This window comes from Myotis brandtii, unplaced genomic scaffold, assembly GCF_000412655.1.
Source record: "Myotis brandtii unplaced genomic scaffold, ASM41265v1 scaffold54, whole genome shotgun sequence".
Classification (NCBI taxonomy): Eukaryota; Metazoa; Chordata; class Mammalia; order Chiroptera; family Vespertilionidae; genus Myotis; species Myotis brandtii.
This window is the reverse complement of record NW_005369989.1, coordinates 1,948,572-1,974,838: the sequence shown is the minus strand read 5'-3', so window position 1 is coordinate 1,974,838 and position 26,267 is coordinate 1,948,572. Positions and strand designations below refer to the sequence as shown.

At 37.9% G+C, this 26,267-nt stretch overlaps 1 protein-coding gene across 15 annotated transcripts in view; it reads right to left on the bottom strand.

Moving 5' to 3' along the window:
- RBMS3 (RNA binding motif, single stranded interacting protein 3) overlaps positions 1 to 26,267 on the bottom strand; it is a 965,283-nt gene that overhangs the window by 468,329 nt on the left and 470,687 nt on the right. For 9 of the 15 annotated variants that reach the window (XM_005878038.2, XM_014549231.1, XM_005878041.2 and 6 more), the window contains exon 2: positions 15,263 to 15,435. In XM_005878038.2, the coding sequence (XP_005878100.1) occupies positions 15,263 to 15,435 (173 nt within the window). The remainder of the gene's footprint in view (positions 1 to 15,262; positions 15,436 to 26,267) is intronic. The other 6 variants (XM_014549237.1, XM_014549230.1, XM_005878046.2 and 3 more) reach the window with 1 other exon arrangement.

Sequence of the window (26,267 nt, the reverse complement as noted above, 5' to 3'; positions counted from 1 at the left end):
GCCCGTCAATGGACAGCCATCCTGTCCAGCGCTGGTTCTCATCTTGTGCCCCGAGCTGCTGGGAGAGGCTCCAGCCACCCACAACCCTGAACTATCCTATGTAATAAAAGGCTAATATGCAAATCAACCAAACGGTGGAACGACCAGTTGCTATGACACACACTGACCACCAGTGGGCAGACACTCAATGCAGGAGCTGCCCCCTCATGGTCAGTGTGCTCCCACAGGGGGAGTGCCGCTCAGCCAAAAGCCTGGCTAATGGCTGGTGAGCGCAGCGGCGACGGTGGGAGCCTCTCCCACCTCCGCGGCAACACTAAGGATGTCCAACTGCCGGCTTAGGCACAAGTGGGCCTAAGCCATCAGTCAGACATCCCCCAAAGGCTCCCGAACTGCAAGAGTGCGCTGAATAGGCTGAGGGACCTCCCTGAGTGCACAAATTTCATGCACCAGGCCTCTAGTATGTAATAAGTGGGTTGGAAAGTCATGATCTTTCTTGTTTTTATAAATGTGTCTTAAATGTACATACAGCTCATATTTATTTTAATGTTTAATATTAGAAGACAGCTATTGTTATGTTGGCGGTTATTTTTTTAGTTGACAATCTAAGAGAAAAGAGGTCAGTGGCCCTGACTAAATAGGTATTGCATGTTTTCAAAATTCTTGCGCACACCAGTGTTCCATGGCACACGGGTTGAAAATGACTGGCTTATGACGACATTGGTTTCATTTTACATGTCCTTTCGCTTAAAGTAGCAGTTTCCAAAAACTGATCAACAAATGTTGAGTACAGTTCTTCTAAGCCGAGTCCTAGTTTGCCCAGAATAGAGGCATTGCCAGGATGTGGGACTTTCATGCTGAAAGTGGGAAAGTCCGGGACAAGCCAGGAAGAGTGGATCACTCTACCTATGAGGTGCTTGAAACAGTATCCGGCACAGAGCACCTGTAAAATGTCAGCTCTCACTGCATTGTCCTTTTCACTGGAATTCAAACATGCAATGAACATGGATGCATTCATCTTCCACAGAATAGTGTGAAGCTGTAACCTAATCCATTCTGCCCTTTCGCTTTACAGCTAGAGTAAAACAGAGTTCACACACAGTGATACAGAAGCAAGGACTCAGTGTTTCTGTCAAGGCCCTCAGCAGATCACTTTCTGCCCCGACAAAATGAGCCTGGCATGAAGTGTTCCCTGGAAATATGCCTCCTTTCCCTTCCTCAGAGGTGTCATCGATTATTAGGGCAAGATGACTCCTCCTTTTCATTTTCAAACTGGGGGACCCTTTAACAGTTCTCTGATAACCTCATTTCTAGTTTTTACTTGCACTGCTTACAATTGTTTTCTTGTTTGTGGTCACGAATGCATCCCAAGGACACTTTATCCAGTAAGCACACAGGTAATTGTAGTGATCACCCCGTTCACCCTGTGAGTGCGCCATGGTCCTCTGTTGAGACATGTAGATTTTCTACCGATTGTGTCTCTGGCTTGCCCTGTGCTGTCGAAGCAGGAATTGGTGAAACAGGTCGGCTCGCTATCTTAAATTTGGTTGCTTTGCTAAGATTCCTGTGCAAGAACCAGCAAGGTTCAATTTTTTTTAGGTAACAAATCAATGTCGGGCTCAGTTGTTTTTGAAAACTCTTGTACAGGGCAGCAGTTACCAATAACCAAGGTCTATGTCTTGAATGATGGAAGGCAATTGTGCTTATGAAGATAGAGTCTAGAGGTACAGAATCATAGAACTCCAGAGCTGGAAAGGACTTGGAGTGATAACATTGTGATGTACACTTTCAGTACAGAGCGGGAAATCATCTGATCAGATGACCACTAGCTTCATGCAGGATGTTCATACTGAGAGCAAATTACTTTCAGTTTATGATGGGAAAATGCTTATAAGCATTATAAGCTGACAATAACCAATGCTTATAATACCCAAATGTATTTTGGGTATTAACTCATTTAATGCTCTTAACAACCCTAAATGCGAGGTGCCATTACTACATCCATCTTATAGAAAGTGAAACTGAGGCCCCGCAAAGCAAGGGCCCATAGCTAATAAAATGATAGATTTGACAGTGGAGCCCAGAGGGGTCTTCATCAAGATGTAAAAAGAACAAGGCTCTCTGTACTGAGACCTGGAATAACAGGATCTCTGTATTTCCCAAGAAAGAAGTCAACCGAAACCAAGTTTGACATGCCCTGAATTTATATATTGATGAAAGAATATTTCAGTAATTGATATTATTTAAGCATCTGTGCCCCTGATTCTAACTTTAGTGCAATTATTTAAATAAAGGTCTCTCGTTAGAGAAAATATTTTTTAAAACATTATTAAATACACTGAGGAAACACATTTTAAGCATACACTTTGTATAAAAATGTAGTTAATAAAAACGGATTCAAGCTAAAACCAAACTCAACCGTTTCTGTTCATTCGACAATCAAATCTAAGTGATATTAGCATAGCATTAATTTATGCACAGTGACTAAGATTACCAAAAATGTTTTAAAGAGCTTTACTATATTCAAGAGTCAAAATGTTTGGCATCAATTTGATTCTAAAACCTCCACTTTATTAGTAAAATGCATATCATTATGCCATATTTATACACTACAACTAAAAATGCTTTTAAATTGTTTGCATATCTTTTATTTTCCGTCTTGTAGACAGAACCCAAATTGTATGTATTTATCTTGATACTTTGAATGTTTATAGTAAAAATATATCAGTACACAACAGATAGCAGCAAGATTGAAAATAGCACAAGATAATATGTGTTCATGGTTATGTAGAGCTAAAAAAGACAGAAGTAATATCAAAACCAAAATACTGTAAGTGCTTTGAATGCTGAACCCTTACAATTACAGGTGAACTCTACTTAATTTAGTTATATAAATGTGAATGGCAATAACGATTTTTGACATTGTAGAAGTGAGCAACAATAACTAGCATTTATTAAGGGTTTAATATGTATCAGTCCCTAATAGGGTCAAGTGGTCTAAATGACTCAACCAAGCCTCCACAACTAGTAAGTGGTTAATTAGAACCCACAACTGACTCAAAATTCTCTGCCATGCTCATGGTATGATGCTAGCTCCTTGTTTTCTTAAGTAGGGTGACTTTAAATTGTGAACTTCCTAGCCTATGATTGTATTTTTAAACAGCTTTCAGGATGACAGAAATGTTTTATATTTTGATTGTTGTGTTGGCTAGGTAGGTGCATATATTTGTCAAAACTCATGAAGTCCTACACTTAAAATGAGTGCATTTAATATTGATTTAAACATTAAATAGCAAGTCTACTTACAAAAATTGCAGGGGCATATTTATGGCACAAAATAAAGTTCTCATTTATCAAGAGACACCACAGTGTTCGAGATAGCATAAATACGGTAACAGATAAAAAAGCAAAGCAGATGGTTTTTAAACTTTGTTTTAAGAATAAATTGCAACTATAACTTATCCTGGATCCTGTGATTAAGTAACATATGCAGATCATCATACTTCTGCCAATTTTCTGATGACAGATACACAGAGGCATATTTCCAGGGAACACTTTCATGTGTGTTTTTCAATAGTCTCTTATATTGTGGTCCCACAAGTCATTTGGTTGCAGAGAGAAATCTGTAGGAAAATTCCAGAGCCAAAATAACTTTCAGCAAACACCATCCAATGAGCACAGATTACTTTGTGTTACGTGCAGAATTAGCAGTCAGTGGCATATGTGATCTGTTTGACAGCCGAAACTTTATAGCTCAGGCAAGAATAAATGGCTATTTCCTGTCTCAGGAGCAACACTAAGTGAGTAAGCAAAGTACTGATCTTATTTATGTCTTCGAATACATGTGACTCATGTTATCCTGAGACTTCCCTCCAAGACTCTCCTTGGGATCGACACAGCAAAAGATCTCCATAGTCCCCGCATTCCTTCTTTCACGGCATGCTTTGTGTCACCACAACTTTGAGTGCAGTGTCTAAGATAAAATCCTGCTTCCTGTATCTCCCAGTATGAACTCCAAGTCTACCTTGGAACAAGCTTTATAAGTCCAATTAAATCATTTTGATATTAGTAATGAATGCAGATTTGATTCAGTCATTAAATATTTATCAGTTACCACTTAAATACCTGGAATTGTGCTAAGCACTGGCGTTTAAAAGTAAATGAGAGAAGTCTACTGTCCTCAAAAGTTTATAGTTAAGAAAGGTGTGAGGGAGATGAGAGAGAGGTAATTGAAGAGACAGAGATGTAGATATAGAAATAGAGACAGAGATATATAAAGAGAGATAGATAGGTGATAGAGAGATAGATATAGTGGTAGAAATAGAGACAGAGACAGAGATAGATAGATGATAGATAGATAGATAGATAGATAGATAGATGATAGAGAGAGGAATTGAGAGACAGAGGGAGAGAGGGAGGGAGGAAGGGAGGGAGGGAGGGAGGATGAACCAGAAAACCAGTGGGAAAATTTTTAGAAAAGTTAACTATTTAGATATAGTTTGGGCACAAAGGAGAGGCAGGCATTTCCATTTGGAAGGCTGGTCAGGTAATGAGCCTGAAGAAGGCCCACCAAGTGGTTTAGTTTTTACTCATCTACAAAGACTGTCCTGGTCAAGCTTGCCCATGACTTTAACGTTGCCAAATCCAAATGTAACTTTTCTGTTGGTACATTTCTTAACTTCTCACTAGTATTCAACATGCTTGATTATTCTGCCTTCTTGAGATACTTTCTTCTCCCAGCTTCTATAATATCACACTTTTCTGCTCTTCTGTATTTCCTCTGTCTTGCTTGTTATTCCTTTATAAACCCTTTTCTTGGCTTCTCCCCATCTCAGAACCTCAGAATCTTGAGTTGTGTGACCACTTTTCTTTTCTTACTATATACGTACCCTATGTATGAATCATAACTAAAAGCGGAAACTATTAAACCAAACTCCTTAAACACTGGACTAGACAAGTAACTGGTTGTGTAACCTTGGGAAAGTACTTAACTTCTTTGTGTCACTGATTTTTTTCAGCTATTAAATGGGGGCTGTCATGAGCTATAAATTAGTTAATACATGTTCTATGAAGTACTTACATGTAAAATATTTAGAATAATGTTTAGCACATGTTAGGTACTATATTACTATATCAATACAATGTATTTAAATGCCATTCATAATTTTCAATGTTGCCCTTTTTATGTATTTTAACCTAAACCCTGCTTTGAAATTCAGTCATATATCTAACTGCCAACTTGTATCTCATTTTAGATGTCAAAGAGGATCTAAAACATAACAAGACTGAGAACTCTTGATTTATCTCCATCCAAAGTTACTCCTTCTACAATCCTCCTTATTTTATTAAGTGACTCTATACTCTCTCTAAATTATAAAGCCAAAATCTGAGTATTATCCCTAATTTTTATTTAGCTTAATCTCACTGCCATGTTCAATTCATCAGTAATTTCTGTCAGAATTATCTCTAAAACATACTGTATCCATCACAACTAACTTACTCTACCACACGATCCTACTCCAAGCCATTTCCATCTCCTCCTTGGACTTTCACAATGGTCTCTTTGTTCATCTGCTTGACTTTCTCATACTCCCCCAAATCCACTCTCTATATAATAGCAAAAATATCCTTTCTTAAAAAAAGAAATAACTTAGGGAAAAAATCCAAAATCTGGGAAACAAAACTTTGCTGATTTAGCCCTGGTATAGCTCTTTTTTTCTTTTAACTTCATTTTCTTACTATCTCCATCTCTCTTTAGTTACTATTCTGTCTGACCTTTGTGTTCCTCAAATACATTAAGTTTATTCCCACCTTTGGGCTTTCGTACAAGCTCTCTGACATCTGTCTGAAGTGCTCTTCTTCCTGAATAATATATTCCTGACTCTCTCTTGACATTGATATTCTATCTCAAGGTCACCCAGGCAATAGTAACCTCCTAGTCTTTATATACAACCTCCTTTTCATGGCATTTAACCCTTTTTATGGCATATTTTTATGTTACCTTCTTCAATTATTCATTCATTCATGTATTGTCTCTCCCCATTAGAATGCAAATTCTATGCAGAGACTTACCAGTCCTAAACCTCTCTGCAGTAATTGGCAAATGGATGATATCCCATAAGTACTTTTGATTAAATAAGCAAATAAACGATGGCAGCTGTGAAACAGAAGAGATGCTGGATACCATAAACACCAAGCAACTGGAATCTATGCACCTTGGGAACTGTTTCTGGGTTGGGGAGAAGAATGACTACAAATTTTGTTTTTTGTTTTTAATCTCAGTGACTGGATGGATAATGGTGCCATTCATAGAGAAGGAAACATTGAAAAAGAAACAAGTCCAGGAATAGTCTTTATAGGACATTGAGTCTCATAGCTCTTAAGATTCAAATTTGGAATTGTACAGGGAATAATGAGATACGGATCTAGGACTAGAAGAAACATGTCGAAACAAGTCCAGGAATAGTCTTTATAGGACATTGAGTTTCATAGCTCTTAAGATTCAAATTTGGAATAATGAGATATGGATCTAGGACTAGAAGAAACATGTTTACACGAGCTAGAGATATAGATTTAATAGTCATCAGAAAAGCTGAAATTAAGTAGAGAAGAATAGATCGTTTTTGAAGTGAGAAGACAGGAAAACACCAAAATATTCAACAAGAGGCCGGCAGAGGAAAAGAAGCTGGGAAGAAGAATCTCCCCAAAACTAGGCAATGACCCAGGAAAGAGGGACAGGATAACCAAGGAGGAAGAACGTCTTGAGAGTAAAGAAGAGGCCAACAGGATCAAGTAACAGAGAGATCAAATAAAATAAGGACTACAACGAGTCAGCTGTGTTGACAATTAGAAGATCACTGGGCACCCTGAAAACCAAGATGCCATCTGAACTTGCCATAGACCTGCCCCTGAACCCTAAGTTCCTCAAAATTTCATGCACAGAGACAACCTGCTTGGAATTCAACTTCTCCCAGGCCTCAGGACTTTAATTGGCACATCCAAAGAGAGCTGATCATTCTCTTTCCCATCCCCCCTTTTCCTGTGTGTACTACCACCAACATAGTAACTACAGTTAACTGGTGTGCTCAGTGATTTCATTTTTATTTTTCTCAGTTTCTAGTATAAATATGAAAAGTTTTATCAGCTGTCAGCAACGTAAATAAATCGCTTTTCAAATATCATGGACATTCAGCAGAATTTTCTTCATCCAAAGTAGTGAAAACAGTAAGAATGAATGGATGATGAATCAGTCGGACAATAATTTTATGGATGTCCTCCAAATGCTGATTATTTTTTAAAGATTCACTAGATTTATATTCCCTATACTATAGTCAGTAAGAAAAATATGAATATATATATGTTTAATAATGTGTCAAAATAGGAATGGTGTCCTGTTTCATCATCAATTAAATACAAATATTATTAATAAGTGAAATGTTGAAGAGAAGATACTTGGCTTATAAAAATTATGTGAGGAAGGAAAGTGAGATCCTACCAGGTACATTCTTAAGGCACTCTTGGAGACCAGGGCTTTATTTTTCACATCTAAATCTAAATATTCCATTTGGTAATCAAAAAGCCCAATTCATTCTAAAATTGTCTTAATAAAATTTACTATTAAATCTTATGATTAATTAAAATCAAATTGGCACTCCTATGAAATTTCCAGATTCTATGAAAGTCAGAGCAAGGAAGTTTCAATGAAGGATAAAATTATGTTTGCTGATCAGTGTGGGCAGCATTGACTCAAGGGGTTCTCAAACCTTGCTCATATTAGAATATCCTAAGCAAGCTTTTAAAAACTTCAGTGTCTAAGCTGACCGCATACTAGTTAAATCAGACTCCCGGGGAGTGAAATTCAGGCATCAGTACTTTTTAAAGCTCTTCAAGGGATTCTCATGAGCAGCCATGGATTTGAGAACCCATGACTTAAGCTACCCTTGTTCTCATTAAATTAATGCTGTGATGGTGATGAATAAGGGCTTTGAAGTCAGAGCCGGGTTGTGAATCCTGGTGGCTGTGTACACTTGGACCGGACCCTTAACCTTTAGAGCAGCGGTTCTCAACCTGTGGGTTGCGTCCCCTTTGGGGGTCGAACGACCCTTTCACAGGGGTCACCTAAGACCATCGGAAAACACATATATAATTACATATTGTTTTTGTGATTAATCACTATGCTTTAATTATGTTCAATTTATAACAATGAAAATACATCCTGCATATCACATATTTACATTACGATTCATAACAGTAGCAAAATTACAGTTATGAAGTAGAAACGAAAATAATTTTATGGTTGGGGGTCACCACAACATGAGGAACTATATTAAAGGGTCACGGCATTAGGAAGGTTGAGAACCACTGCCTTAGAGCCTCAGTTTACTCAATTATCACTCGGTAATTATTGTTCCCACTTCATTGGGTTGTTCTGAGCATTAAAAAGGATAACATAAAAACTTAGCAGAGTACATGGTATGTAATACTAACACAATAAATGTTGCTAATAATACAGATAGATACAAAATTTATTAACAGTAAGCATTTACTAATTACAAACTAGGTCTGGCTTCCAATATATAGTTAGCAAATATAACTGTACCTGAATCTGAATTAATATATGTAGCCAAGTGTCAGCTCCATGCTGACTCAATGAATTCAAACATCTAGCTTGGGCCTTCCAGGCACTCTCTCATTTAAATTGCACAAAGGCAGGGGTCAAAGATCCGCACATTCACTTCCTACTCACACCTGCCACCACCCGGATTTATGACACCTCCAGAGCAGCTGCGTAATTTGAGTCCGACTTGCAGAAGAAAGCTCCTAATAAATTTCCTCGGGTCTTATTAGAGGGAACTTTTAAATCTCCTATGACACAGTAAGAAAGAACTAAAAAAAAAAAAAATTCCAGTCATATTTTTCTTATTTACTCGGTTACCCCAGAGTGCATGACGACTTGTTTTCCTTTGTTGTATCTGAACAGTCTGACAGATTACTGTGACAAGGTTCCTTTTAAATTGATAAAAGGTTTGATTGTGTTGGTGCATTTGTCAAAATTGCCTGACACCACGTGTAATGGACTCTGCACTTGGAGCCCGGATGGCACTTGAGTCAGCTCTTGCTGCTCAGCGCTCAGTGCTCACCTTAACCACGGGGTTGGGTAAAATTCCAGGAGATGAGCCTGGGTAGACCCTCAGCTGTTGAGCACAAAACACTCCTACTTTGTTCCCTTCTCATTGTGGGTGTTTCTCCTCTGTTGTTAAATGTTGAAGTGACATTTACAGCCTCAATTTCAAGGGAGCCATGCTAGGGCGTCAGAGCTTGAGCAGGAGAACATTTACAGAGAAAAATGAAGGGCCGGGAGCTGACTTCCTGGTCTTCTGGTGATGACTGGAAATAGGTGTGCACCTACCCAAGTGTTTCCCTCCTTTGCCTTCACTCTGCTTCAGGTGGCCTTAGCAGCATCGTTGCACATTGAACAGGACAATTTACTCTGCAGCTGCACAATGTAGTTACTAGCTCTAGATTACTTAACTATGTGCAAGTGGGGGCAATGTCCAGCTAGGGTTTTGTTTTTTTGATATATTTTTTTGATTTCAGAGTGGAAGTGAGAGGGCGGGGGGGGGAGAGAGAGAGAGAGAGAGAAATGATGAGAGAGAATCATCATTGACTGGCTGCCTCCTGTACATCTCACACTGGGGATCAAGCCTGCAATCTGGGCATGTGCCCTGACCTGGGATTGAACTGTGACCTTCTGGTTCATAGGTCGATGGTCAACCACTGAGCCATGCGGGCCAGTCTAGCTAGGGCTTTCTAAGAGCATTGTACTTGTTAAAATTTATAAGTCATGAAAATGATTAGATAAAAGGTATTGTTCACATGGAAAATATAAACACATTAATGAATTTTCTTTACATTTATAATTCTGTCCATTATGTTAAATGTGTGGTTTTATTTTTTAAGAGTAATTTCAATGTGTTTCAAGGGAATGTTTACAGTAATATGTTTCCAATTTCTTTGAAGGAGGAAATATAGCTTAATATGTGAAAAGTAATTATACTACGAAAATTTTACTTCGTCCAAAAATGTTGCGATATCCTCAGTTGATTAAGGCAAATCTATTTTCCTCCACTTCCATCTCCTCTTCTTGAAATAAGCATAAAAGGCATATAAGTATTGCACCCATAGTCTCCAACTGATAACCATCCCCTGAACATAATTGTATAATCAACTGGAGTGTTAGTTTTCATTATACAGCTGACCCTGGAACAACATGGGTTTGAACTGCACAGGTCCACTTATACATGGAAGTTTTTCAATAAACATACTGGGAAAATGTTTGGAGATTTTCTTACTACTACTGAAGCAATCATATCAGTTACACTAGACTATCAAAAAGCAATCATATTGCTGCTTCTTGGTTATCAATGCAAGGATCATTAAACCTGTAAGTAAACATGAATTTCTTTTTCACAATACCTTTTCGTTTTTGATGTCTATTGTTAGTTATACGTATAACATTTACAGTGTTTTGCATTATAATGACAATATTGATACAGATACTGACAGATACTTTATCTTGTGAACAGTTGATATAAATTTACAGTATCGATAAATACAGTAAAGTACTATAAGTGTATTTGCTCTTCCTTATGATTTTCTTAACATATTAATAACATTTCTCCTAGCTTACTTTATGGTAAGAATAAAGAATATAATACATATAACATACAAAATATGTGTTAATTGACTATGTTATGGTAAGGCTTCTGGTCAACAGTAGGCTATTAGTAGGTAAGTTTTGGGGAAGTCTAAAGTTATATGTGATATTCGACTTCATGGTGGGAGTCAGTGTCCCTAACTCGATGTTGTTCAAGGTCCACTGTATTTGTCTTTAGTGCTTTTAATATTGTAGCCACTCAATATTTAATATTATATTGATGATCCACTCATGACTAGGTAAGAAAAAGAGACTAAAAATCAGTGATTTGGGTCCTATTTGGTGCTACTTCATTGTTTCTTTTTGGAGTTCATTTGGTTGTCTCTTAAGTCCTTACTTTTTAATAGGAAAATAAATGCGTATGAAAAAAGACATCTTTCACCACACATAGTTGTTCCAACACCACAATTATTAATTCTCATGCCTGTTTCTCTAACCATAACTTATTCTTCTACCAGATCACTTTTCACCTATTCCTACTCTGATTGTTCCCTGATCACATGGGATCCTTTCTCTCCACTATGCAGCTGGTGTTACCTTTTTGAAACAAATTCTATGTTACCTTCCTGTTTGTGATCATTTAGTGATCTTCTGCATTGCTCTTAGGGTAAAACAAAGCTCCTAACCTGATATACAAATGGATCATCACCTAATTCCTCTCCATGTTTCTAGTTCATACTGCTCCTTACTCCAACTCCTTCTCTCTGCTATAACCACATTGGCCTTGTTTTCAACCCTTTATGTTTGCCATGCAGCCTCCAGCCAATAGTCCTACACACATGAAGTTCCTTCCACCAGGAATGTTCTTCCCGTCCTTCCTCACTTAGTTAAACCTATTCCTCCTTCTGATCTTAGCTCAACTGTCACTTCCTCAGAGATGCCTTTGCTCATTGCCCTAACTAGGTACCATCCCATGTTGCAAAGACTCTTAGTTCCACGCTCCCATGTTGCATGTATAGTTGCAATTTCATATAAAATCATATAACTATTTAACTGACGTCCTATTTTGTTGAGGAAAACATAAGCTCTGCTATAGCAAGGCCCTTCTCTAAATGTACTCACCACTGAATCTTCAGCCCACTGTTTGGCATGCATCAGAGGTACTCTGTAAATACTGCTTGATTGAGAACACAATAAAATTCCTTGAGAATTCTCAAGATGAAGACATTATAAGGTATTTACAACAAGACACACAATGCAATGTATTCATCCAAAACATAGTTGTAACTAGAGATTTTCCATGGAGTGAAGTCATTCTTCATGTCTATTAGTTTTTAGTCTTGCAATCCAAACATAGGAGATTTGATGATGAATGTGAATGGGATACTTTAACAGAATTTGCTCTCAGAATATTCATTGTGAAATAATGCAACTGCTTTTCTTTAATATAATTTCCTTGCTGTTCATTAGTATTAACATGAATATTGCATTCAAATACAGATAATTCAATATATCTATGCCATTTTTGTATATCTCTATTTTCCATCATTTCATTACTATGGATACTAGCAAATACTGCATTTTCTATTTTATAAGATACCATTAACTCTAAAATACATACAATTTCATAGGAATAAATATGGAAAGTTGATCCTGATAACAAGTTCATTTAAACCAATAAATATTTTCTTTTTTATAGATGAAATTATTTTAAAATTCTGGATGAGTAATCTCAATGCAAAATGACTTGCATCTTTAGAAGACTGCTCATGTAAAACAGTAATGAGCAATAGGAGAAACCAACACTACAAGTGAGGACACAGGACTTGACACATGACCTGCATTCGTCTTATAGCAAAGACTTCTCCAGCCATCAGGTCAGATTCATGCAGCTATATCAATTTAGTCTGTGGTCCAGCCATTCTGCAAAGGGGGACTGGGTGAAAGATATAAAAGGTGGCCCAGAGCAGGTTTTATTGCTAATTAATGAAGGCCTCAATAAAATAAGAGAATTTTAGGATGAAAAAAAAAAGTTTAAAAGATTATCGAGTTCAAACACATTGTTTTCTCCATAGGGGAAACTAAAGTGAAGAGGGGAGAAATCATTTATCTCAGGCCACTACTCAGTTGATGGCACAGCCAGGACTGAAACCCAGACCTCTTAGTGCACAGCTATTTCTATTACATTCTATTGCCTGATCATATTAGTTCTGTAATATTCTCGAGGTAAATGAATCTAAGCAATAAACCCCAGGTCTAGACCACTTCAGTAGCTGGAAAACCCATAAACATTTTTACAGTAACATTAGAATGAGCCACATCTTATTAGCTAGCAAAAATTAATATGAACATGTAACCATTACCCTCTGTGCACTTAGCATTCTTTACATTTCTCAAATGCACATAAGAAATATAAACAAAACTTCTTTTCTCAAAAATAATGTTTCTGTGTCACTAAATCTCGTTGCTAAATTAAAAATGCCAATACAGGCATTTAGGGAACACTTTTCATTTATTCATTTCTGGCAACATTTTTTTTTTTTGCAGAAATGGATACTGACACAAAATGTCATAGTATAATGCTCTATCAGTGGTATATTCATAAACCAGCTCTCCAAAAAATAAAAAGAGATAAAAAATGTTAAATGCCTGATTTGTAAGGCTCCCTTATTCCTGTAATACAAATACTCCCACCATGGCCAACTTCAAGATACTGAGTCTGAAACAAATCACTCACAGAATTCCAGAACATTTAACAAGTGGCTCTAGTGCAGTAATCATAGGCAGCCCTCGCACACCACTGATCCTACAGGGTAACCTACTCTTCTAAGAGGAAATTGAGGCTCAAAGAGGGTCCATGATCTGCCTCAAGATCATAGAGAGGCTGTGTAGGTTGTAATGCACAGAAGTCCAACTCAATGACCGGCATATATTAAGTGAAACTTGATGCATTAGAAATAGTCAGTGGTCTTCATATTATTACAGAGAGAAGTATATCCCCCCCAAAAAAACAGCAATCTCAACAACACCAGGGAACCCATGAGAAATGCATATGCTTGGGCCCCAAACCTAGTGAATCATAATTTCGTGGGCCCCAGAAATCTATGGTTCAACGAGTGCTCTGACTTGTATGGGAAACAATCTTTCTGTATTATCCAATAATTCTTCTTTTTATGAATGAGACTCATATACAAAACAGTTAATAGCTACCCTTCTTTTTCACATCACATTCCATTGAGGAGATACTTCATCTGAAGCTGCAATCTTTCACATTTTCAAAGCTCTTACTTTTCAAAATGGCTTAGATCTTTCTAACAGCAAGAACAAAAGAAAAGTGAGTGATTTACCCTCCAATTCTCAACCTCACCATTTTATAGACCAAAACCTAACATATTCATATGTCTTAGCCCTGGCACATTTCATTCTCTTTTTAAAATTGCTTCTAAGTAAATTTTTTTCCAAAGTGCCCCCTCCCTAATCCACATACTGCCTAGTCAACTGGTTATATAGTAACATTATTTGTGTTTTGGTTTATCTGCCACTTCCTGTTGTTTTGCTATTTGTTCTCGATCTAAAAACAAAACAAAACAAAACAAAAAAACAGAACAAAGGCAAATAAATACTGCCTGCTTTGTTTTCCTCTTCCAATATTTTAGAGGTTGGAAAATTTACAAAATAAATATCCTCTCAACCTTCTTGTAAAAGGATTGCAAAAGAGAAAAAGAACAATTGAGTAATAGTTTCCCCTAATTTAAAAATGCCCAGCTAAGGCACAATCAAATCACAAAACAGGGGACTGATAGGACTTTGAAAATCACCAGACAATAATCTACAAGTACTGATCTATGATTCTTAATTCATTACCCATCATTAATGTGATTTGGAAGGTAAATTTAAATAGTTTGATTGATTGTCAGAGAAATAAGAGAGTTGATAATATGTGTTGGTAGATAATGGAATAACGAAAATATTTTGGAAGGGCGTTTAATCATTACCACATTTCCTAGAAAATACGAAGCTACTTGGCGAGTGTAGTTCTTGGCCTTGGTGGAAAGTAGATTCACTGGACTTGGAAATAGATGTCTTTAATGAAACTAGAGCATTTGCCTTACAATTCTCCAATTACCTGATTCCCACTGAATTGAGATTTACAAGCACTGGCCAGGAAGTTTGCAACACAGGAGATAACCACGCTGAAATCTATCACTTCTTCTGAGTTTTTGAGATTTTCCCACTAATACTTCTGGGCGTGGCGGGGGGAGGGAGCCTTTTTTTTTTTCATGAGATTCATCACTGACTCCACCAACCACAAGGTTTCAGGGCCCAACTCAATGCTTGCCCATTATCTTCCTAGTCAATACATGCACACCCGGCCAGCACTCCCATGTATATCTGCTCAAGAATCCCCTCTTCATACCATAAACAAATTCATTCCCTACAGTAAGCTGGACTTAGATCTCACATTTAAATCCCTTCAGACAACAGCATCTTCCTCACTGAGACACCAGTGAATGGGAGGATGGGGTACAAGAGCCAAGGCCGGCGTGGTCGGAGCCCACGTGGGCGAGCACGTGGGTTAGAAACGGCGCAGAGCAGAAGGGCACTTACGGTTGGCACAGCTTGATTAGGTCCTGGTCAGTGGTGCCTGGTGGGAGGCCTCGAATGTACAGGTTGGTTTTACTCAACTGTTCCCCGCTGCTGTTGCTGCTGCTGTTGTTGCTGCTGCTGTTTGTGCTGGGGCTGGGAGGAGCCATGGGGTGGGGAGCTGGTGCATAGGACTGCTGGAAACAGAAAAGGCTGTTACTGGAAAAACAAAGCCAGCACCTATTCCCAGGCCAGCAGAGCACCTCGAAAGCAATGCAAGCGTCTCGGCCTCTCCGATCCACACATGCACACACATACTTATATACATCACGACTCTGTGGACTTCTGAGAACAAAAGATGCCCTCTCCCCTCTCTGGCCCTGCATTTGGATCAGCGTGAGCTTGCTATAAATGGGACATAACGAAGTTCCCAGGGGCTTCTGACAGCAGCCTATGGCTTCGGAGTCTGTCCACTGTGACTTTCCTTAGAGACCTCTAAGGTAGCATGTTATCTCCTTCTCTGACAAAAGAACGCAACTCACTCTTGACACCAAAGCTCTGCCCAGCGCATGTTCAATAGCCAAGCATCTTTGGTTTGCCTCTAACTCTCTGTTCCTTCCTTTTCTCCAAAGCAACTCCCGAAGATTGTTTCCTCCGCATTACTCTCCAGCACAATTCCTGATACAAAGAAATCACTCTGTGGATGGTGATTCTATGAGTAAACAAGCAAATGAATGAATCTATCTGATCTCTTCTCCCCTCCCAAACCTGCTTCTTCATGGGGAAAAACTTTGTTAGCAAGACTCAGCCACCATTCTCTCCCTTCAGTCAAGGTCCCCTTTATTTCACTCTAACCCAGGGTCTCAGCCTAAGCACTATTGACAATGTGAACAGGACACTTCTTTTTTGGGGGGGGCTGTCCTGTTCATTATAGGGTGGTAGCAGCATCCTTGGCCTCTACCCACCAGATTTTAGCAGCACCCATCCTCCAGTTATGGCAACCAAAAATGTCTTTACACACTCATGAATGTCCCTTGGGAGTAAAATCTCCCCCGAGTAGATAACTCCTTTAACCTGTCAGACTCTTTCTGAGAAAAATGGAAATGATAAATGACCTCCAGCAACTAAGGATATACAATGTGAGGGTCTTTTTCATTATATATGCCAAAATAAGTAGAAATATTACTCATTATACTTTATTGCTTTTTCATACAGGCATATCATCAGAAATTCTAAAGTTGCACTGACTGCCTGGGTTGAAGTCCCTGCTGCATCTCTATGGACTCTGTGACCTTTGCATCGTGCCTTAACCTCCCTGAGACTCAACATTCTCATTCATGTGAGGAGGATAGAAATAGTACTTCCCCGTGTCATAGGGTTTTTACCAAAACTCAGTGAGCTAATGCAACCAAAATGGTTCCTGGAAATTAGTAAGTATACAATAAATGTTAACGATAAAAAAAAATGTATAATGGTAATATTTGTCATTCATCTCTGTATTGCCAGTGATCTTAGTCTATATAACTATCCCAGATATCCTCAACCATAACTCAGAATGTCACCTACAGGCACAATAAACACATTCATCAGATACCAGTAGGGACATTTCTGGCTGAGTTTTAACCTGAAGACACATTAGCTATTTTATCAGGGGTGGGAGGTATGTACTTATCAAATAGCAAGTAGGTGCTTAATAAATACTTAGGCTACATGATGTACAATAAAAATGGAATAAACACAGCCTTTAATCCCTATAAGAGGGCACATTTTAGCAGTATCCAGCCTTGTTTCCTGCTGTTACAATCTGTTTAACACACATTTGCAGGATTTCCTATTTGCCCCAGTGCATATTTCCAATGACTATAAGACATGCCTCTTAGAGGCAGTTTGTCAAAATGCAACTCCTAATATCTACTCTTATCTCCCATCTCTCCATACCAGCCACCCATCACAATTACCCCATTTTTTCCATGTCGCCGTCATTCTTCCAGCCTCCATGCTAGGACTTTGATGTTAACTTCATCCGTTCCCTAATCCTAAATCTCACAATACCGTCAGCTACCAAAGTCTCTGAGAGGTTTCTAGAATCATCCTTTCCTCTGAATTCCTACTTTTTCCCTAGGCCAGCCAGGGTCTGAACCATCTCCTATGTAAAGGACTTCAAGCTCCCTTACCTCAGACTTTCCTGTTATTAACTGGGGGAAGAATAAAACAGGATAATCCAACGTCAAATGCAAGCACAAAGTGGTCAAGGGAGTATTAGGCAGTTTGTTTAAGAAATGGGGAGGTGACAGGGCTGGAATGACAGGAGCAAACCCCAGAGGCCCCAACTCGCTTCTTTGAAATAAACATTTTTCTCAACCATTTCTTTAGTGTGAGTTTGTAAACAACACTTTTAATGTCAAATTTTAAAATGAATTACACCAGAGAATATTTTCTGTCCCCAATAGTTGAATAAAATGGCATATATTGATTGCCTTTTGGAATCTAATATCTGCATAAAGATTCTTGGTTTGCATGAAAAACTATTCCTTCTTGAGCTAAGAATTGTGTTTCGCTTCTCGGACATCCATAATACTTAACTCTACCTCTTTACAAGCCCTGCACTTAGTAGGTGTTCAATACATCCTGGCTGAAGTAGCATCCTGGTCTCTGTGTACCGCAACAGGGCAGATGGAATTTATCTTTTACTTCCCATGTGCTTTCTTCTCTTAAATTTCCCAGGGTTTGGTTTTTTTTGTGTGTGTTTTTTTGCCACTTTCCCCTCCCCTCCCTCTAAATTCTTTGAATTCCATTCTGTACTCAGGCTTCTTTTAAAATGAGGCTTTGTTTAAAAGCAGTTGTTCCAACTGCCTAGCCTTTTAAACCACCAGAGAGCCAGAAAAATGTCTCCAGCTCTATGTATCTCAGATCAGATGGACCAGTTCAGACTGAGCCCTTGATTGATAGAAGAAAGCACCAACTATAGGGTGATCAATATGTGTTGACTTAATTCTTTTGTTTTCCCTCAGGGATCTTTGGGAGCATTTTACACAACTGGGGCACCATTTAGTAAATTGCATGGTGCCTAAAACAATAACTGTGCCCTGCAAAGGGCCCAATGTATTCACTGTGGGGAGGGGAGATTAAACAACCAGTCCAAAGCAAATCAAATCTGGAATGAGTAGCAGGAATTTGTGTGCATGAAAACAAGGTACGTAATTTATAAATAGGAGTGGAAGCACCAGATTGTTGTGGGAAAAGGATGTATTTCAAAAGCCCTTTGAAGAAACTATACAAAGGTGTTTTTCTCTGTCATCATCTTGTTTGTGAGTTCTAGAAATTCTGCTGAAAGGGGTAGACTTGCTCAGTGTAACTGAACCAATTGATCCATAGATTTTAAGACCCGGGGCTGACACTCCTGCTAATTCTTAATATTTCATTCATGTGTTGATGATGCACTGAATGATTCAGGTAGCGGCCTGCATTATAAATCACGCTCTGGTTTTGAGAATTATAAATTCCTTCCTCTCCATCCATGTTCAAAATACACATCTTTTAATCAACAAAACATTGGCTGAAGGTTCCGGGAATGTCTGACAAATGCACAGGCTGAAATGAATTAATTTGTGAAAAGCAAAAGAGGTTTTGTATGCTCCGGCTGCCAAAGACAAACGACTAACCTATAGCATCTTAAATAAAAGGGAGCATCAATAATCTTTAGGGGTTAATGGGTCACAGCAGCTACTTTCCTGATTAAAAGTGGTTAAATGTGACTGATTCTCAATTCTTCATCTTTAAATGAACTTGGAATTTTATCATTGATTAGCTTTTTAACGCCCTGAGGAAGAAATTTTAAAATGGTAGTAAAGAATATTTTCCTTCAGATGAAACTGACTTTGTGATATTGCCCAAAGTCACACTTTGTAAATCCTATTGAGGGGTGGTGAGCACTTAAGGTCTGGGGTTGCTGAACACTGTAACACTGAGCTGCTACAAGGCAAGGGCTTGCTATGAATTTGCAGTGTCCTTGGTTAAAGCTAGTAGAAATGGCAGATTTTCAAAAAAAGGGCTGGGGATGGCACTGGGATTGAAGGGGGAGATAGAAGACTTCTCAGGAAGCAGAAGCCGCATATGCTTGGCAAGCGTGCATGCTTTTCTCAGATGTTTATTCATGGTGGCATTGCTGGGAGGGGCTGTTAGGGATTATGGGATGGGGGCTGGAGCCTTCTTAGTCACATGTTGGGGCTGCTAAATCAGCGGATTCGTACCTGTGTCATCCTTAGTAAATTAAGTAAAATGACTTGGCATCCATTTTTGAAGATGTTATTCTTAAGATAAAGATTCTAATCATCATGGGTAACATTTAATGTGTGCTTGCTAAGCATTTTTTATTGATTCTAGAGAGATAGGAAGGGAGAGGAAGAGAGAGAGAAACATGGATTTGTTGCTCCACCTATGTACGCAATTCAGTGGTTGATTCATATATGTGCCCTGATGGGGGAATGAACCCACCACCTTGGCCTCTAGGGAAGACGCTCTGACCAACTGAGCTACCCGGCAGGGTCTTGCTAATCATTTTATATGTTGTCTTTATAACAGCCTAATGAGGCAAATAATATTAAGCTCATTTTATAAATGAGAAAACAGAGGCACAAACAGGGCAAATGATTTTTGCAAAGTCACAAGGCTGGAGCCCCAATCTGAACTGAGGGAGTCTGACTCCAGAAGCCACCCAGTCCCCACAACACCAGGAACTTCACCTCTTAAAGACAGAGGCGCCAACAAACACAACCGGCTTCCTTGCAGTGAGCCCTGGACAGCGAGACTCGGGCAGAAGCTCTGGTGAGCCAAGTATAAGGCGGGGAGAAAAGAATGATGATGCTAAACAACATGCAGTCAAAATGAAGGTTAACAAGCTCTTTCCCTCTACCAGAATTTAAATAAAGCCAATCTCAAAATTTAATTTCAAAGGGGAAGTGCCCAACAGAAGCAAGCATGTTATGAGTTTTTCAAATAATGTCAAACTAGTGGGGTTCATTTGTCAAGATTCATGGTTTGTTATTTAATAACAGGAAAATGAACTGGCTTGTAGATCATCCTAAACAGCTGATTCATTTAGTGTGCTTTGTTAATATGCCTCATTTTTCAAGTTTGAAAAGTGAATCAAGCGGGTCCTCCTACATTCTTGTAAAATGTGTGGTGTGTGCGTGTGTAGGTCTGGAGGGAGGTTCATTGCCTTTTTACCCCCTCGCTATTCTGGATGCAACCTGGAGAGGGTGTTTTTGCTTGTTTTAACAGAAAGCATTTGGTACATTCAATAACTGTTGTTCACACATCAATGGAGTAAAGTAAATCATTAAAAATCATGTTTTATACAATGTCAAACTACATTAGAACCATTGTCTAAAGGCAGGGCTGTAATGTTTATGCACTGGCCAGGTAATTTAAAATCAGGGTTCTCAACCTTGGCATGGCGGACATTTTGGAAAGAACAATTCTTTGCTGTAGGTGGCTGTCCTGTGCACTGTAGAATCTTTAACAAAACCCTGTCTTCTACCACTAGATGCTAGTTGTTCTACCCACCCCTCCTGATGTGGCAACCAAAAATATCCCCAGATATTACCAAATGCTCCCTAAGGGAGTGATATTGCCTCTGATTGAGAATCACAGCTTTAAACAGATCCAGCCACTCTCTTTGAAGGACCAATATGGTATCCCCCTTGATTAATGATACTAACCAATAGCCTAAAAATGATTTCATTGAAACACCCTATTACCTAACAAAGTTCAATTCCTTACCCCTAAGTACCCATGGCATCACCTCCCCAGGCCTCCACCCCCTGCAACTAAAATGGCAATATGCTACATATCATTTCCAAGCAGAATAGGACTGGAAACATAACTCTTTTTCAAAGAGAATTTTAAATATTTTTTGCATGCAATTCCCCTTGGCTGGGAATCAGAGCCTTGATGCCAAACTGCAGTCAATTCTATTCCTGGCATCTGGTTGCTGGCAGGATCCTGAAGCAGTTGGTCTGGTGGTTTTGGAGTAGCCTTGGACTCCATCATGCAGCAGTCTGCTTTGCTGATGGGCTCCCCAATTTGTTTTTATTCATCATCAGTGCAATAGAATTTGTACTCTTTTATCCATTCAAGGGTAAAGCCCTGGATAAAGTCTCTCCTGGGATTGGCATGCCAACTCTTTCACTATCCAAAAATGAATATAAACCACATTCCTGTCTTAAATCATACATTATTTAGCCTGCATGTACACATGTAATCCATTGCTCAGTGGATAATGCTGTTGCAGGCTATTGGATTCCTCTCCCAGACAGTGTAATTTCCATATAACCTTGCTTCTGTAGACCTCTCCTCTAGTATCAACACACGACATGAACGAGTAGACATGGCGAAAACTGTGGAGATCACTGGAGTGTTTAGAATAGCCTCAAATAAGGGTGAATATGAATATTGTGCATGCAAGCAATAACAAATGCAGCTAAATTAATATCTAAGGCAAGTCATGCAATTTTAGCCAGAGTTTCATGAACCACATACATTACCGCTTTGCAATTTCATACTAGGCAATTGCCTCTCCATTATGTAGAATATGACTATAGAAAACAATTGTTTCAATTACGCCTTTTATAACAGAGTTTGGTAAAAACCTGCCCCACAGCTCTGATATGGAAATGAGCAATAAAGGACAAAATTCTGTACAAAAGGCAATCATTTGCACATTCTCCGCCAACTGGTCTAGGTAATAGCTACTGTCAACAGTGGTAATATGGTGCTTGAGAGCTCCAGATTGCCTGCTGAGAATCCTGCTTTGCCACTAACTAGGCACTTAAAGCTCTAGTCAGAAGACAAAGAGATTATGATGATCTCACCTCATAGGACTGTTGGAAGGTTTTTACTATATAAATGACATATAAAATATTTAGCACAGTGCCTGACACAGAGTCAGTACTCAATAAATATTTTTTGTTCCTATCAATTGCATCATCATCATCATGAGGCAGATCCTCAAAATAAACATTTGCTCTTTAAGTCCTAGTTGGAATAATGTACCTTTAAGGGGAAACTAAAAGAGTCAACCATTTATTTTTTTTAAGATGGGAGCCACTGTTCTTGAGATGAAACTATGTCATTAGAACTGTGGTTTGCCATTTTCATCAGGAACCAAAATGCAATAACTAAGCAGTGATGAAACAATCACTGTGGAGGGAATGGCTAATTAGTTTCAAGGTATTTACAACTCACTACCGGAGTTTTATTAAAATTCTGTTAGGATGAGATTCACTCTTGCTCTAAATATTAGGTTTGGAAAACCTCAGTAGATTGCATAATTACACATTGCTCTGTACTATTTACAAATAGGCTTAATCTAAAGTCATTGAATTCCATTCAGAGGTTTAGATATTAAATGACATTTTTAAATGCATGTACTTGAAGACACAAATAAATTATTGTAAGCACCTATAAACCAATTTCGTTATTACATTTACAAGCTAGAGAAGAGTAATTGATGCCAATAAGCTTTTATAAAGATTGCTCAATTTTCCAAATGCCAGTGACATCCTGTCTTTGCCTAACTCTTGTCCATTTGGCCAACTCTTGATCTCTTTAATGAAAAACAAAATTAAAAAACTTCAAAATATGAGGTGCTTGCGGCATTAGTTTAAGCTTTGAAAATAACCCAAACAGTTCATGATTCTAATATTGATAATTATTGGTTGCTCCTGAAAAAAAAAAAGCCATGATTGGTTCCCTAGGTGGAGAGTACCATGTCTGCTATACTGTAACAGTAATAGAATTCTCCAGAAATACCAAAAGTTACTATAATCCCTGTTTAAGACTCCTATTTTTTGCCCCCCCCCCCTCAGGAATACTTTAGAGATCCACTCAAATGACTGATTTACAATGGGCTAGAATAACTGGGAAAAGAGTGACAATCCATAACAGGTCACCTTGAACTGTTAGAGATCTCTGGGCTCACCAATGGTCAGCATCTCAATTCAGAATGCAATTAGAAATAAAAAAGGAGATCTTGTGAAGAGTAAAACTATTGTACTTGAGTCCCATTCTTGTACCTTATATGTTTACTTAAATTTTTAGTTTCATTTTTCTCCATTATCTCTATCTTTGACTCTCTTCCTAGTTGTTTTATAATCTTCTATGTTTCACAGTCCAATATACTCTGTATTTCCCTACAATTACAATCAGTAATAATGCCAACAATGAATTCCCTTCCATTTATCATGCATGCTGGCCTAAAATGAATGAAGACCAATAGATGTAGCCTGAAGAACACTGCCATAAGATATGTTGACATAGTATTTTTTGCAACTAAATGTACACAAAGTTTTCTCCTTCATTCTTGAAAACTGATATAATGAGCTATAATTCCACTCAAAAGACTAATTTTCCTGTTAACCAATCATACTACTGATTTGATTACTTGTAGCTAATGGGCAATCTAAGTAAATGATTTTCTTTCAAACCAAAAAGCGTAATATGCTAATTAGACCTGATGGCCAAACAGCAGAAGGACTGTCTGGACGACCTTCTGGATGACACTGGGGCTGGGAGGGCCGAGCCCCTTGCACGAATTTCATAAAATTACAGTGAATAATGGATGGCCAATCACAGCATCAAATGGTATAAGGCTTTTTTTGGTCCACTGAATAATTTTGTCCAATTACATCACAAACTTTTTATGAAAGTGAATCTGTGTTGACTGAGGAGCAATGCAATAATAGCATAAATAGCATTAAAATAAAATTTAATTTCCTTGTCCAAGCTTTCATCCTACCTCCATTATGTCTCTCTAGCTCGTATCTAGCTCTGTTTTCTTTTCTTTCCCAGTGCTCGTTCATCTTTCATGCCACATCATAGTCACAGTTGCATCTATACCTTATTTTCTTTTTTTTCCTTCCACCTGGAATGCCTGGGCTCCATTTCTATATCTTATTCTAGGGTGACTAGAAAATTTATCTTACAAACACTTTTTAGAACAAAAGAGGGACATAATAATTAAACCAGGATACAAGGTACGACTTGAGATTTTCCAAAGTAAATTAGAATATACGGTCTCTCGATTTATAAATTACTTTTTATTTATTTAAATCTCAGTCATTCCTTTAGGATTACCTAAAATTCTATCCCATTTTATGACTTTATCTGTTTATTACTTTAGACCTATTTAATTTCCATCTCCCTTTCAGTTCCTACATCATTAAAAATCTACAAAAGACTATAAAATAATTAATATGAATAGCAATGGCTCATGTTTGTTGAGCGTGTATTGTAAGTTAGGCACAGTTCAAAGAGCTTTATACTAATCAATTTATTTAATGATCTCAGAACTTTTGGAGGTAGGTACTCATATTATCCCCATATAGAAATTGAGAATACTAGATATGGAGACTCAGGGAGGTTAAATGATTTTCTAAGGTTGTTCAACTACTCTGCACCATATCCAGGACCTGAAGTTAAGCAGTCTTCACTCCAGCTAATTCTACATTTAACTGTAGATATGTGCAGTCTGATACAGTAGCCACTAGTGACATTGACTACTTAAGTTTAAATATAATTAATTCAAATGAATTAAAATAAAAAATGAAGGTCCTTAGTCACACTAGCCACATGTTCAAAAACACATGGCTAGTAATGCTGTGTTGGACAGGCAGACATAGAACATTTCCATCCTTATAGAAAGTTCTACTGTACGATGCGGATGTAGGTCATTCGTACAACTACAAGGCATCATATCGCCACACCATACAACACATCTACAGTATCTAAATGTGCTGAGCAAAATAATGGTCACAATGTCTAGGCTGCTATTTAAAGATTTTTTTAAGGCAATTGATCTCCTTTGAGTGGAGTTAGTATTTAAGCGTTTTTTCCTTCATGAGTGGGTCTAGGTTTTTATCATGTGAAATCTCTCTTTCAATTGATACCTCCCCAGACCCAAAGTGGACATTAATAAAAGAGATTTCCAGGAAACAAACTCTAATCTGTGGAAGAAACAGGATGGATTTTATTGGTTTTCAGCCAGTAACAACGATTTCATCTGTATTGTAAAATCACTAAATACCAAGAAAAGAGAGCAATTGAGATAAACTGCTGCTAAAGAATAAATGTCTCTGTTTTAGGCAGACAAGCGTCCTGTCTGGGTAGGAAGCTCTGCATTTTCAATACGATATCATCCACTTTATGATGTGCATCTACTTTGGGATGTGCATCTACCTGCACATCCCAAAAGAAGAGCACCTTTCTCTCCTCACCCCCATGTAGTATGTTATTCTACCAATCTTATTTCTCTCTCCACTGAATGAAGGCAAAAAAAAAAAAAAAAAGAAAAGAAAAATGCTTTCTTACAGTGAACTACTGGGTCAGTTGAGAATATTCATAAACAACAACCTACAGCCCATGACATAAAATAGTTGTGATGTTTTATTAGCCAATTCATTCATTTTTTTATTGATGCAGCAAAATTAAATGTGGACCGAACCTATGCTTTGGAAGTTCTAAATATGAAATACTTAGAGTATAAAACACAATAATTTTCTCACAAAAAAAAACAATGTTAGAGCACAGATCAAAATGTGACAGCAATTAATAGATGCAAAGTAATTGCTTCATTATAAAAATTGGAAGGAGCACTTGCACAGATAATTTTCTGTGAATATATTTTCAATATTTATTGTAGTTTGGGCCATGAGATTATAACTATGTGAATAAATTAATGCCCAAGGTTAAAAAAAAAGGATCAGGCAATAAAATGACTATTGGGCATTTTATATTGTTATCAATTTACTACATTCTTAAATAAGAAGCTCATGCAATATTTATACATTCAAAATTTTATTTCTCATAATTATAAACCTCTATAAGGACTCCTTTTTCAGTATATTTTAAGTCCATCCATCTTGTACCTTAGAGAATCTCCAAAACAGTATGGATATATCCAGTTTTTGATGTATCTTCTCTGTACTGTGATTACTGGAGATTCTTTTTGCCCAGTGAAATTTTCAATAAT